The sequence below is a fragment of the Molothrus ater genome, chromosome 5 (genome assembly GCF_012460135.2).
Source record: "Molothrus ater isolate BHLD 08-10-18 breed brown headed cowbird chromosome 5, BPBGC_Mater_1.1, whole genome shotgun sequence".
Taxonomy (NCBI): domain Eukaryota; kingdom Metazoa; phylum Chordata; class Aves; order Passeriformes; family Icteridae; genus Molothrus; species Molothrus ater.
In genome coordinates, this window is record NC_050482.2 from 61,882,815 (window position 1) to 61,897,440 (window position 14,626).

A 14,626-nucleotide genomic window follows, 5' to 3' on the forward strand; every position below is an offset into this window, starting at 1 on the left:
AAGCAGGCATGATTGCTTCTTCCCTTTTAAGTACTTCAAACATTATCTTGCAAGACAGTGTGTTTGTTCTCTGCCTGGGAGTTTTGGTGTTAAAGCATGAGAGATGTTATAGTCAGCTGAGAGCAGATTGCTTGGCAGGAGCAAAGCTACTCAAAATCCTTGCTTTTCTTTTTAAACACAGGGTTTTTTTAGTGTGTGTGCTTGACACAGCTTAATACAGAGATGAGGTGTTGTTTCTTGAGGGTTGTCCTCCAAGACGCTTTATCTTGGTAGCCTTCTCAAATTAAATTCCGTAATGATTTTATCTTAAAGACAGCAGCTGGAAAGTTAGCCTGTCATGCTTTTATTGGGCTCTTGTTCAGCTTTCCCACTCCATTAGGTGGTCAGTAAACACAAGGGAGACTTCTGCTGTCTCAAAAGGCTCCTGGATTCATTGTGGGATATGTACATGGGCTCCTGCCTGTAAGCTACTGATTGCGTGCACATCTGAGAGTGGAGATTTGCACTTGGTGAACAGGAGGAGGAAAATCCAGCCACTTCTCCATCCCTCAGCCAGTGCTCTGAATTTCCCCTCAGCTTCCAGCCTCTAACCATTCTCACTTCAGCTGTCTGGGTTCTTCCAATTGTGTTTATGCAGGGACAGCTTTGAGGTGTCACTTGTGACATCTCCACAGTGTCCACACCGGAGGCTGCAGTGGCACTCAGAGGCCATTCATCCAAGATGCACCAGACCATTGCCCATTTGACAGAAACACAGGCTGGCTGAGGCTGGAAAGGACCTTGGGAGGTCATCTGGTCCCAGTCCCCTGGGCAAGCAGAGCCAGTTGTCTGGGACCAGGTGCAAACAGCTTTGAGTCCAAAGAGGGAGATTCCTCAGCAGCTCTGGAAAACTTGTGCCAGTGTAGTTTGTTCCATAAGTAAATGCTGTGTCTTGGATGCTGCAAGTTAGAAATCCCAATTCTACCCTTGGTGCAGGGGGCCAGGCTCTTTTATATCACATGGGAACTGCCACTGCAGAGCTGATGACAAAACAGAAGTCCTCAGTTTCACCCTGGGTTACTTTGTGACAACTGAAACAGAAGTTTTATTCCACAAAACACTTAAATTCTATTCCTCAGGAATTGTGCATCCAAACATCCTAAGAAAAATGCTTACAGACAGTCTTTTGAAAAGCTGTACATTTTTTGATTGCCATTGGTGTAAGCACTGTCACAAAAAAGCTGCTCATTGGTGTAAACCTCAGGCTGTGGAGGAGCTATTGCACGTGTTACAAGGCTCTTATACAGTTAGGCTGTATCCCTGTGCCTCTGTACACAGACATGCTTTTTAGGTTGAATTCTGCTGACTTTGTTCACATCACTAGCCCTGCCTTTGTTAGCTGAGGGTACACCTGAAAGTATAGTGAGTGAAAGTTGTCTCTCAGAGTTATTTTGCAAATGATACCCTCAGCTAATGGATCCTGCATCATTTCAAATTAACTTGGAAATCAGATTGCTTTAAATTCATGTAACAGAAAATGAGGAAACACATGAAAGAGCAAAGCTATTAAGGAAACAGTCAGCTGAACACAGGGCTGTGTTGAGTGGTTGCATTTCTGAATCTCAAAAGAACAACTGCGGAAAATACTTCAGCTGTCAGCAGTTCCTCGTCCTCCTCCAGATGAGACTGCTGATATAATGAGAGGAGGGGCAATGAAGAAGAAAAAAGGGTATGTTTGCACAGAGAAAATTAATCAGTGTTACCATGTGTGCATATAGTTTGTATAATGCTTTTCATCTCCCTGAGGGCTTTGCAAATCTATGACCTACAAAGTAGGTGATTGATAGTTGCTACTTTTTCTTTTTTTTTTTTTTCAATTAGAAAGACTGAGGTAGAAGAATTAAATCTGGAGTAAGTCTGTGTCAGAGTCCCTGGATCTCATATTTGACTCAGATCGCTCCTGTCCTGCTTTGCAACATTTGGTTTTTGCTCTCAGCCCAGGCTGGCAGGTAGCTGGCATGAAAAGGGAAGGCAGACCCTGGCAGTGCATGGCAAAGGTGGGGACTTCCTTGCCAAATGATCTGGAGAGAGCTGAGCATCTCTGGCATCCTCCAGGTCCAAAATTGCAGGGATGATGAGGGGAACTTCTGCTAACATTCATGACTATGGCAACACAAAAACAATGTGATTCTGTTTTGTTTTGCTTTTTCCCTCAGGAGGATGGCAATTTAGTAAGGATGGCTAAGGAAGTGCTCATGTTCTTTATTTAGAACAGCCTGTAGCAGTTTTCTCAAGTTACATCTTGAAAAGGGGTTTTCCTATCCTTTGCCCTTCAGTCTCTAAAACTCAGCAACTCAGAGGTTGCCATGCAGTTTTATTTAGATAAAAGTCCTCAAAGAGATTCAGGGGATTTGGTGATCTATGTTTTTGGGCTTATGCTGGAAGGCACTTTCCTCTCTCTGTTTCAAGCAATAGCCTTTTATTGATACTTATGGATGTGGCACTTGCATTTTTACGGATGGGACAGTGGCGTATGTGTGACACAGCCTGCAGTCCTAATTCAGTGGTGCTCAGTAGGTACCTGGGGAAAATGTCAAGCATTTTCTTTTCAATAAAAGTTAAGTAAGGACCCAAGGATTTATGTAAAAGATATTATAAATAGAAAGAAGAAAGAAATAAGCCTTTTGCTCAATGTCTAATTATATGGCTGGGCCTTGCCTTCTGGGGATTGATGGGTATTTGGAACAATTCCTCTTCTGTCTGCAGCCCTGCCTCAGGGGAGAAGCACACAAACTATGTCAGAATGGTTGGATGTTTTCTTTAATTGTGTTCAGCTAAACAGAAATACTTGGAGAAGATATTTCTTGTATTTATTTTTCATTTGAAGGTTACAAGCGTACTCGTTTAAATTAGGAATTACTCATTTAAATTAGGAATTTTTAATAATAGTATTACTTTAGGTGAAAAACTCAATTGGAAAACAATTTATTGTCTTTTAATTTGGCTTTTTTGTTTGTTTGTTTGTTTTTTCTTGTGGAAGATGGGAAAACTTGTTTTCAGGAGGTCAAAAGGTGTGAAATACCTAGGGAGTGATGAACAAGATACAGCTCTCTAGACCAGTTTTACAGAGTGGCATCACTTAAAAAGCTGAGTCAGTGAAAGACTTAAATTACATTTTTTTTCCTTCTTCAAAATGTCAATGCAAATGCTGCTCAGAACCCCACAGACAGTATAATTGTATGGAACTGCAGAATGACTGAGGGCAGGCAGTTGTTCTGAGTCCTGAGCAATTTGTAGTCAGAGAGCAGCAGCTCTTCCCCTGTGTAGCCCTTTAGTGTGCAGAAACGGGAGCAGCAATGCAAACTCTTGGCCTATCTGGGAGCTGCCTGCTCTACTGACATTCCCTCAGAGCTGGGCTTGCCCTCACCTCATGGGATCAGACCTCTCCTACCAGAGCAATTTCTGTGTTTGCCTCGTCTTTCACTGCTACCCTAATAGCTGTGGCTTCTGGCTGAGCTGTTGTGTCATAGCTGGACAACTTGAGCTGTTTTCAGAGCCTCATATGAACCAACAAATCACCCAAAACATCCCTCCATGGGTTATTTCCAATTTGCTGAAAGCAATAGGCAATCCAGTGATACCTGCCCTATTTTGATGGCCGCTTGTTCGTGGTGGATATTGCAGTGAGTGGGTTGCAGGGTGCACAGTTACTCTTTCCCAGCACAGGCAATTACAGGTTGCTGTCAGGTTTTTTTTGCCAGCTCCTCACTATATCAAGAGTTGATGTTGCAACCCTAATTGACAATACTGGGAGATGAGATCGCTGCTGTATACAGGATGGCATTTGCTTCACCATCTATCTTAAAAATCTGCAAGAAAGCCATCATCCAGGAAAAAAAACATTCTTGTATTTTTCAAGAAATTAACACATCATGGTAAAGTTTTCCTCATGCTGTAGCAACGCAGAGACCATATAAGTTTTTGCCTCTGCATAGAGCATGTTTTTAATCCTTTGTGCAAATGCATTTTTTCCAGCTGGTGTAATCCCAAACATTAGTAACTTATGTAATTGGAGGGAGGAATAAAAAAGGTAACCTGGTACATGGTGGAATCATCTGTAACTTTTATGAACCTGATAATTTCTAAGCAGAAGTGCCCAGTGCTTACAAGGTAGCCATTTGGGGATGGGACTTACTGGTGCTTCTCTCCTGGGAGCATGTCATGTACTCCACATTAGTTTCATTTTCCTAAAGACCAGTTGTGCAATGGGGTTTCAGTTTCCTGTGCCACTCCTTTCTTTATTGTCATTTGAAGTTCACCAGGAGCTGAATTTCTGTTTGCCTTTCCAAATTCTTTCAGTATTAGATCAGATCCTGTAAGGGATCATCTGATTTACAGAAGAAGCTTCTCTTTTTATTTGGAGTCAGACACTGACCCAGCGAAGTCAGCAGTGAAAGTCTCATTGGCTCGGTGGAGCCAGTTTATCTTCTCCCTGATCTCAATTCAGTGACACAATTAAGCATTTTGCCAGTTTTCACGTTAAGTCCACAAGTCATTTGGGATTTGTATATGGAATCCAAATTACACCTGTTCCATTTACTGGAAACAGACATGATTTCACTGCCTGCTCTGTTGCTGCCGTTCTTGCGGGCGTCACGGGGCAGCCAAAGTTCAAAAGAAGTGAAGTGGATTATATTCCCTGTAATTCAGGTGCAGACCTGAGGGCACTGGGAGTGAAATGGGATGCCATTATGTGATGACAGTAGGCCAGAGTGCAGCCCCAGCTGAGTTTCCAGTGAGGGATGCCTCTGTCCCCCTGCAGGGTATCAATTTGAGCATCACTCTGCAAAAATGGCTCGTGGCTGGAGGCGAGGTGCTTGGGACTTCAGCTGGGGCAAGTGACCCAGTGCTGCTTCCCCATCTGTGAAACAGGGATGATAACTCCACTCTGCCCTTCAAAAGGGGGCAGAGAGAGTTCTCATTAATAAATGAGAAATAACTCCTTTCTAAAGGCTCAATGCCGTGAGCAGCTCCCTTGCAGATGCATGTCCAAAGTCCAGCTCCTGCCTTTGGAGGTTTGCCCCATCCCTATTAAACACTTCAAGGAGAAATCAAAGCAGGCAGGCAAGAAATGCTGAGATGCCAGTGCCATATATTTTGGCAAAAGGCAGTAAAGATGTAGGAATAAAAACTGAAATGATTCTGCAAAGCTGAAAAAGATAAGCTCATGGCATGTTTGGTCTAGGCTGCTGTATTGAGTTATTTTAACTAAATTTAAAACGTGCTTTTGAGAAATGTGTTGTGTTTTGGGCTTGTACAGGAAAAAGCTATATTTTTGTGGAGTTATGGGCACTAATGGCTATAGTAGAAAGATTTCTGGTTTTGTTGTGATAGATTAACCTAAAGGAAAACCTTCAAATGCATTTATTCTGCTCTTGAAAATAATAGAGATCGGTAAAGATATTGGTTTTAAAAATGTCATCTTGTGGAAGTAGTCTACTTGGCCATGCTGATTAAAAGAGGAATTCTGATTTACAAGGTAATACTTTGGCCTTAAGATGATGCCTTGTGAAATTTAATAGATAATATTCTTATATTTTTGGAGTTTTTGGAGACTTGTGATGGAACCGTATGGGAAATTATTTCCTATTATGGAATTCCAGAAGTTATGACAATATTTAAATTAAAACTAGCATACAGACCCATCTCCACTGAAATATATAAGATGTAGGGAAATTTCTGTGGAATCCTCATGGAATTATATTGGATTTTTCATTTATAAAATATTTTCTTTCCATAATTAATATAGAATGAGAAACCTGAAAGGTTTCTGTATTACCTGTAAATATTTCAGGTAGAAATCTGTTGGATGTGAAATCTTGGGCTCAAACACTCTAATGGAGGGGGTTGTTTATCACGTGACTTTTTGGAAGGAAGGGGAAATGCATCCAAATGTTGAATAGCTATTCAAGGGTTAGTGAAATCATTAATTTCTAGTCCATATTTTCTCTCTAATAAGGAAAAGTTCCTGCATTTTCTCTAATTACATCACGTTCTGCCTAGAGGATCACATTGCTGGTATAGGTAAATCATTTTGATTACTTGGCTGATCATGTCTAAGTACCTTTAGTACAGGCCTACATAGATTTTAATTTAGAGCCAGTGACAAAGTCTTAGCACTAACTCATAAGGTACCTATCCAAGTTAGATATATTCTTCCAGTGTTTATAGTTTGCTATGCCTTTGTATTATGACCTGCAGACTTTATTCCAGGAAAAGCCTGCTTAATTCCAGTGAAAATTTGGTATTTTATTCAGCAGGATCACTATAAGTTAAGTATGTTGCTGGTGCTTGGTTGTCACGCTGATACTTCCAAGCTGTAGAGATTTTTTTTTTTGCAGCGGGATTTTTTTGGTATGTTAACTGTTATATCTTGATGGTCTTCCTGAAGTCTTTCAAAACTTCTAGTGACCAAGAAAATGTATATCAATTCCATGGCAGCTTTACTGAGAGAGAGGCAGTTTGAGCAATGCTTTTCCCATTGTTCCCAAAACTCAGTGCCAGTGAATGCTGCTGGCTTACTCTGTGGCACAGAGACACACCCCACATCCTCCTTGTCTTTGGACATTTAGTCCAAAACATGACTGTTAAAGAGATTTTTCCCTTCTAGTACCATCTGGTTGAGCAAGTTTCGGTACTTTGATACTCACATCATCCTGTGAAAAATACCTTGTTGTAGTTAACCCAAGATGTGCTGACTGTAGTGAAACTTTAGACAAAAATATTAGAAACGAAGGACTTCTCCAACCCAAGATGAAGTTAACAGTCAAAAGGAGATGGACACCAAAAAGGATGGCTGGGGAGAGCAGCCCAGAATGCCCCTTTGGAAGGGGACACCCATCTGAGAGTTGGGACATCAAGGTTTATCTGCCACATCCCCAGCACCTTTTTGGGATAAATAGTGCTGATCTAAACCCTGCTGGAGCACTCAGTGGTGGCAGTTTTGTCTAGACCTGACCTGGGCCATGCTTGCACTTTTGTTACATTTTCTAGCCTGTAACTTGCTGGGTTTAGGCTGTCCTTGTACCAGCTGTGAAGCCAAGTCTCAATCTAGCAGCAAAGTTGGCATGCAAGGTAAACTTCTCTGAATTTTTGGAAAACCTGGGCCAATGGAGTGTGGTTATTCCAGATCAGCACATGGGCTTTGATGGCTGGGGAATTTTGGGGACTCAAAACCCTACATGTGCACCCACCTGCATCCCCAGGTCTGAGACTGACCTGGCACAGTGCTTTGAATCCAGGTGATCCAGTTTGCAGGAAGTGCCAGAGCTTCTGAGTTTCTGGATCTTTTGGGTGATCCAGAAAATGTTTGGGGGTTTTTTTTAGGTTTTTTTTTTTGATCTTGAAGATCTTTTCCAACCTTAATGTTTCTATGATATAATGACTCAAGTGCGACCTAGCATGCACGTACAAGCACACTCTATTTCCAGATGGAAACATTCTTTTTCAAAGGCCAGAATTCATTCTGGCCCAAACAGCTCCAGCCTTGAAAACCTTGACATTTTTCATAAAGCAGCATCTTTGCTACTCTGCCAGCACAGCTCATCACTGGAGCTGTGTGCCTGACAGTGCTTTTTGGGGCAGAAAGAGCCACCGTGGCTATGCTGATTTTTGCCAGCACTCCGTTCCACATGTGGCTGCTGCAGTGAGGCAGGAGCAGCCCCCAGGGCATGCCAAGCGTGCTTTTTGCAATCAATTACTCTCCATTAGAGAAGTGTGAGCAGAGCCGATGAGTTTTGCAGGGATGAACTGTCTTTTCCCCTGCAGCAGCAGCCCTGCCTCCAAGCTGCATTTCAGCTGCATTTGCCTCTTCCTCTCAGTTCCTTTCCTCTGCTCAGAGCTGGAGTAGCTGGGACTAGGAGCATGTAAAGTGTGTTGTGCCAGGTAATATATGTGTGGTTCTGAGGCTTAGAAATTTGTGGGGAGCTCTAGAAGTGAGAGAATGGGAATGTTTGCGTTCAGCATTTGGAGCTGGCAGCAGACAGGGTCTTTCTGGAGGGCTGTGCTTGCTGCTCTCTGAAGGGCATCGTGCAATTTAGTCAAGAGCACAAGGGTTAAACTTGCCTCAGAGCAGCTTGGAAGCGAGGGTTGATTTTTATGGAGGGTAAGGGAGTCATCTTAAATAAGTGCTGGAAATCAAGAAGGAGTTTTGCAGCCCAGAAAGAGCCTCCTGGGTGAAATGTTGAAGCCAAGTGCATTTTCTGGTCTCAGTATACTTTTGATATAATCCCTTTTGTTGTGTTAGCAGCCCCTGAACATGGCAGTGTTTCTTCCATGCTTCCACAGGCTGCTTGTAGGCAACTCTTTCCCAAACTGATATGTATGCATGGATGCATCTGGATTCTTATCTAGGCTGAGCTATGAAATCTGGAGTAACTGCTTTGATGAAATCAGTGGATTTACTCCAAATTTACATTTGTGTAGTTGAGATTAAATCACTTTTTAAAAAACCCCAAGCAGCTAGTTCACAAGATTTGACATCCACAAAATTACCTCACATTAAAAAGTGTGAGGGAAGCATCTTTTCTACATAGTTTCCCCCACCTTTTTTAAACTCCTTTTTACAGTCCTAGCTGGGTGAGTTAGAAGAGGGTGGAACTGCAGCTGCTGGTGTCCAGGCTGGTTCTCTCAGAACTTCAGTTCTCAGCCTGCTCTGGCTGTGCACTGTGCAGAGCCACGACTTGGAAAATGCAGCAGAAAGCATGACTAGAACATGCCTTGCTCTTCAGGAGTTTTCCACAGCAGCAGCTGGTCTCCAAACAATTCCTGAAGGAGGTCAAGTGGTTTCTGCTGCAGGCAGACTGCTATAGCAGAGCATCCTGATAATCCAGGGCTGTGGCACATGTGGCTTTGATGAAATGCCATCACCACGAGAGCCAAATGCAGTGAAACTGTTCCTGATTTTTACTGAAAAGGGAGAAACCTCATCCATAGAGAGCAGAGCTGTGTGCAAGCATGCTCAGGAACAGCCTTGCCTTGGGAAAGGAGCCATAATGGCCAAAGGAAAGGTTGAATTTGCAATCTAATTACCCAAGATGTGTTTGCAAACATTAAATATGTGCTGTTTTGGCTCTAGCTTTAATAGGGCAATGCATATAGAGCACCATGGGAAATAAGGTCTATATGCCACTGCATTCCCATCTGCTTGTGCCTCCCATCACTTTGCTGCCTTACAGGTGGAACAATATTAACAAGGCACAGAAATGATAGACAAAAATGTGTCATTACCCAGCTCCCTGTGTGCAGTCTGCCAGAATCACATGGCTGTGGCACAGAGGGTTTCCCTGCTGGGCTGCCTGGCCCTCAGCCCTCGCTGTGATTTAGGGCATGCCTAAAGTGCCACTTTCATACTGCAGGAGTCTGGAACTGTGAGGAATCATGAAATCATTGGCTTGTTCGTCCATTTGCCCAGCTTTTCTGCTGCACCATGGAATTCCTGAAGTTACAGGTTCTCCTGTAATGCACGCTCATTGTGAGCCCACATGAAGTCTACTACCATGTGAACTTGGTGGGCTGTTTCTCAGGACTCCAGGGACCAAGGTGGATGGACTTGTCACTGCTGTAGCAGGCTGTTGCTTATCCTACAAAAGCCAAAAAAAAAGAAATAAAGCCTAGCAGTTTTACAATAATCCAGTGGAAAATGGATTTAGGAAAGTGGTTTGGGGATTTTGCTCGTTTCCTATTGTTTTGATTTTGCTACAGAGTATTTCAGAAAAGTGCTTGTGTGGCAAGGCTGAGAGAAAAGCTCTTCAGGAGAAATGTTTCCCTCCCTAGGAAATGCTAGAGTTAACTAAGAAATCAAACAGCCCCCAAACCCAAAACCCTGCAGCCTCAATACATATGCAGTTAGCTACAGAGATATCTGGAATGTAGTACTTAAGGGTAAGTTTTTCAAGCAGCAAACAAGTCTTTGATGAAAAGTCCTTTTGAGATGTTTTCTTTTTTTTTTTTTTTTTCCTGTGTGTGTGAGTAAAACCTGATTTCCTGGCAGGCCAGTGGTAAGATTTGATACAGAGTCAAGTCCCCATCACTCTGAGAAGAAAAGCAAATCTGTTTGAAATGTTCTCTGTGTTTGTAGGCAGTGGCAGGGTCACAGCAGAATTAACCACAGAGGAGGCATTACCTGGCAAGTTACCTTCATCAATTGAGTGCAGCCTCACCTGCACGGGCTCTTTCCACCAGGGTACAACTGCTGGGGCTGCTGCTGGCTGGATAAAAGTCAGAGCAGCTTCAAAGGGCTCCTCTGAAGCCTGGTGAGGTTGCGATCAAGGGAAGAGGGATGAACCTGGGGTGGGGGGGCTCTCCCGGTGCAGTGACTGTCAGGGCAGGCTGCTGCTGCAGCAGCTCCATCTTCACAAGTTTGGTGCTTCACTGGTTTGAAATGTCATGGTCACTGTGGTAAAGGTAATTTCTGTACTGGGACTGTTGGGTCTAGTGTGAAACAAGTGAAGCAAGGTATGACAGATCATCTGGCTTTGGAACTAGGAAACAATAGTAATATAATTACAGTTTTTGGACAGGTGCTTTAATACACTGGTGTGGACACTCTGTTTGGTTTAGAGCATATCACGGGATCTGGAGGAGGAGTAATGTGATGCTGACTGTGCCTCAGACTGAGTACTGCTGCTAAGGCAGAAATTCCCAACAGCTGGACAGGATTTGACATAAATACCAAGATATTGACTTTTGCATTTTTGTTTCTGTAGGAATAGTCTGTTCTTGAATACGTGAAGGTATAGGGAAATCACTTTAAAAATGGCCTTGTGCTAAAGCAATTAAATAATATTTATTTCAGATAATTAATTCCAAGGGAGGGATAAAATTGAGGAAAGGCAAAATAACAGAGTGAAATCCATCTGCAGACTTTTGAGGCATTTCTTGTTGGAAAGGGTGGGATTATTACTGATATTAGCTTTTCAGAGGTTTTAAAGTAGGGTTCAATAACTAAAGGCTGGATTGTTTGGCATCAACATCTCTATAGCTCTAAATGTTGGTTGCAGTTAATGTAGGTGCAATAAATATATATGTGCAAAAGAGTTAATGAAAAACCAGCACATGTACAACAAGAAATGTGTTACAGCAAAATGCAAGCCTAATTGACATAAATATCAGGTAACCACTTCTGAAGAATGGGAGAACTCAAAAACAGGAGTGAAGGAGTTCTGATTGATCAGCAGATCTGATGTTGTCTCTGGATTTGCCCCTATAGTTCTCTCAGTGTTCTGTAAGGCACCTGTGCTGTGCCAGAGACAGTGCAGTGGTGCAGATCAGTATGTGCAACAAAGGCAGGTTTTTCCTCAGTGAGAGGAAGAATTCTTGTCCTTCTCCATCCTTGGGAAGCCTAAGCAATAGCAATGTTTCCAGCTCTCCAGGAGGGCATAGAAGCCATGCCAAGAAGCACACAGAGAGCTCCTCAAATATGGAACACTTTCCTTTTTCTGATTTCCACATTGACTTTCACCATATTGCATGCTTGCCTGCAAGGTCACCTCTGACAGGGGAATTTTGTTCCTAGTTTTTCTTGCCTCGTAGCATTCTCACCTGGAAGTTGCTCCAACATCTCTGTACAGATCAGGAAAGCCTGTAAAGGTCTGGCCTAAGTGTGGGCAGGTGCAAAGATCTGTCAATGATCTGTCTGCTTTTAAATGTGGATTCAGCTGGGGTTCAAGGTGTACCAGTGTTTGGGAAGGGCTATGCTTCTGTTTATTGAAGCCCCAAGTTTATTCGAGAGCATTCTGCTCCCTTATTTCATCAGGGAGAGCTGCCTGGACTAAGATAGGCTTTAAGTCTAACACTAAATCAGGTGCTAAGTAACCTGAAGTGTGTTAGATAAGCTAATGCAATTTGTTGAGCAATAGAAATTTAAATTCCTTGTGAAAAATTACAAGCAGAATTAGCGATTACAAAGCACAGCAACCAAAAGCGCTGAATTTTCAACTCAGAGGGACGTCATTGGAGGAATTAACATAACCATTGAATTAAGGTAAATAATTACTGAATTGATGTAAATTTATTCAAGAGTAAGACTTCAGTCCAAATTTGGCCTGTGAAAATGCCACAGTAGTTATTCATGGAGAGCCCTGGAAGCACTGGGGGCTGGAGATGACTGTGTGTCAGTTCATGGGAGGGCAGCAAGAAGATCTGCCAGCACATCTCAGCTCTTCTGGGCTGGCCTTGATGTAGAAGTGCAAGACCCAGAGAGGCACTTCTGCCCTTTGGTGCTCTCTGTCACCTGCTCCTGCAGCAGCATTGATTACAGCTCTGTCTCCTGCCTGAGCTTCACAATTTGTAAACTGGAATTAATAGCAGCCACCACTGGGATTGTTTGGAGACTTCCCCCTGTTAAAATGCCTGTCATTTCCACACTGCTCCAGTAGTGCTCAGTATTACTGTTATTACATGGTGCTTTCCTAGCTTGCTGTTCAGAAAAGCAGCTGCCTTCTGTGGCTGGTGTAAGCTACCATTATGCTGGGTTATATTATGTATGTGACTGTACTTTTGGCATCCGGGTCTATCATTTAGATTAATTTGGAAATTGTGTAGTGACTTGAGGAAAGCTGCTGGTGAATTGAAGTTTGTTAGCCCAGAAAATATCATTAGTCCAAAAATTCCCTGTAATTGTATAATAAATGCAGTAGTGGATGGTCTTGCATATCAACCAGACACTTGAAATATAACTTTAGGTACATTTTGCCTTTCCTTTTTTTTTTTTTTTCCCACAGTATGGGGTACTGCATCCTTTTTGTCCACGGTCTAAAAAAGCTGTCTACGTGGCTAAATAAATGGAGAATTACTGTTCCCACCCTCTTTGCTTTGCTGCTGCTGCTCTTCTCTTGGAAGACCGTGAAACAGAATGAGATCTGGCTGTCACGAGAATCCCTTTTCAGGTAGGAGTGGCCACAGGATAATACTTGCATTTTTATGTTGTTTAAAGTAAGTTTGTAACATGGAATAGTTTTCTTTAGAAAAAGTTGTGCTATTGATGCGTTGATCTAATTAACATTTTTATTACCATAAAATAGCACTTTCTGTTGTGTGATAACTGTGCAAAAACTGGTGTCAGCAGTTTACATGCTGATGGACAAACTTTGGTTCTGACAGTCACATTTTTAAGACATGCTGTTTTTAAATAACTTTGATTCTGTAGATTTAATGATAGCATTTTGCCTTTGTTTCTAAAGACATAGCAAAAGTTTTTTGCAGCACTCCAGAATGCCATAGTAACGCTACTGAATATATTGAAATTTCTTCAGCAATGTTCTAATGACAAAAATAAAATGCCACAAAGTGCCAAACTTAATGTACCATATTTCATTTTATTTGATTACTCTTTGCCAAACAGCTCTGTTAACAGCCTCATTTATGTATTTTCTTGCATTGAAACAGACTGTTTCATTTTGTGTTTTGCTAGAAAATGTATTGCATTTGCCTCCAGCTGCTTTCAGCAGTTGTCTAATCGTGAAGTAATTGCAGAAACGCAGGTGATCTGCACACAGGTTGAGCTTTATTTCCTAACTGATTGGCCAGAGCAAAGTTTAATTCATGCAGCACTAAAAGTATGAAATTGTTTTTTATGTGTACCCTTTGGTCTTCAGCAAACACTGCTGAAGTGGTTGGAGCTCTCTTAGTGGGGCTGTTTTTTAAAAAATCTGGAACTGGGGTTTCTCCCCTCTGCATGATTCATGGAATATTCTGAGCTGGAAGGGACCCACAAGGACCATAGAATGCAGCTTTTAAGGGAATGGTTCATAGAGGGCTGGGATCAAACCCACAACCTGGGCACTGTTAACAGCACACTCTGACCCATTGAGCCAATCTCAGCTCCCTGCTGGCTCCCTCAAACACTGTTTGCTGTTCAAGCAGTGGTGACAGGGCTGGACTCACACAGCAATCCAAACCTGGCCACTTGGAGGAAAGTAGGAGGGTTTCCAAGTTGGACCACTCTCTTACTGAAGGGGAGGTGGGAATATGACAATTCCATCTGCAGACTTGCAGGCATCATATGGTGTTGTGTTGTGAAGAGCTATGGTCACCCAGGTTTAAGAATGATGATGTTAAATTGTAGCAGGTGACAGGAGGACATTGCCTTCTAGTAAGGAGCATTCTAGGGACAATATGGAGTGCTATGGGATCTGTGGCAGAAGAGAGGGGTAAGGTTATGTCTGCTTAATTGGATATAAATGGAATTTTGTCCTTCCAGCCTCCTTTCAAAGCAGGATGACTGTTTACTTCCAGTTCTGAGGTGGTGCCACTGCTGCAGTGCAGCTCTGAGCTGGAGCTAACACACCTTTACCTCCAGGGAGGGACTTGGGGTAGCCCAGGGCAGTACTCAGGGCTCAGTGCTTTGGCCTGAGCTGTTTCCCTCTTCAGCTCAGGACTTTTGGGGACAGTACCAGGAGAGAGGTCTGCCCCAGGCTTTTGAGGGAATGGCAGAACTCTTAAATTCCTGCTGGGTCACCTCGTATTGTGGCCTGCCCCTGAGAGCAATCAGCAGCAGCTGCTGAAAAAAGCACTGTAAGAACAGGGCCAGCAACAATAATGCTTCTCTCCAGTTCTTTCCCAGCTTGCAGTAATCTGCAGTTTAAAG

The 14,626-nt window shown here is 42.8% G+C and overlaps 1 protein-coding gene across 1 annotated transcript in view; it reads left to right on the plus strand.

Moving 5' to 3' along the window:
- TMTC1 (transmembrane O-mannosyltransferase targeting cadherins 1) overlaps positions 1 to 14,626 on the plus strand; it is a 141,291-nt gene that overhangs the window by 78,261 nt on the left and 48,404 nt on the right. Inside the window, 1 exon segment of the mRNA XM_036400630.2 lies at positions 12,762 to 12,926. Within this exon segment, the coding sequence (XP_036256523.1) occupies positions 12,762 to 12,926 (165 nt within the window).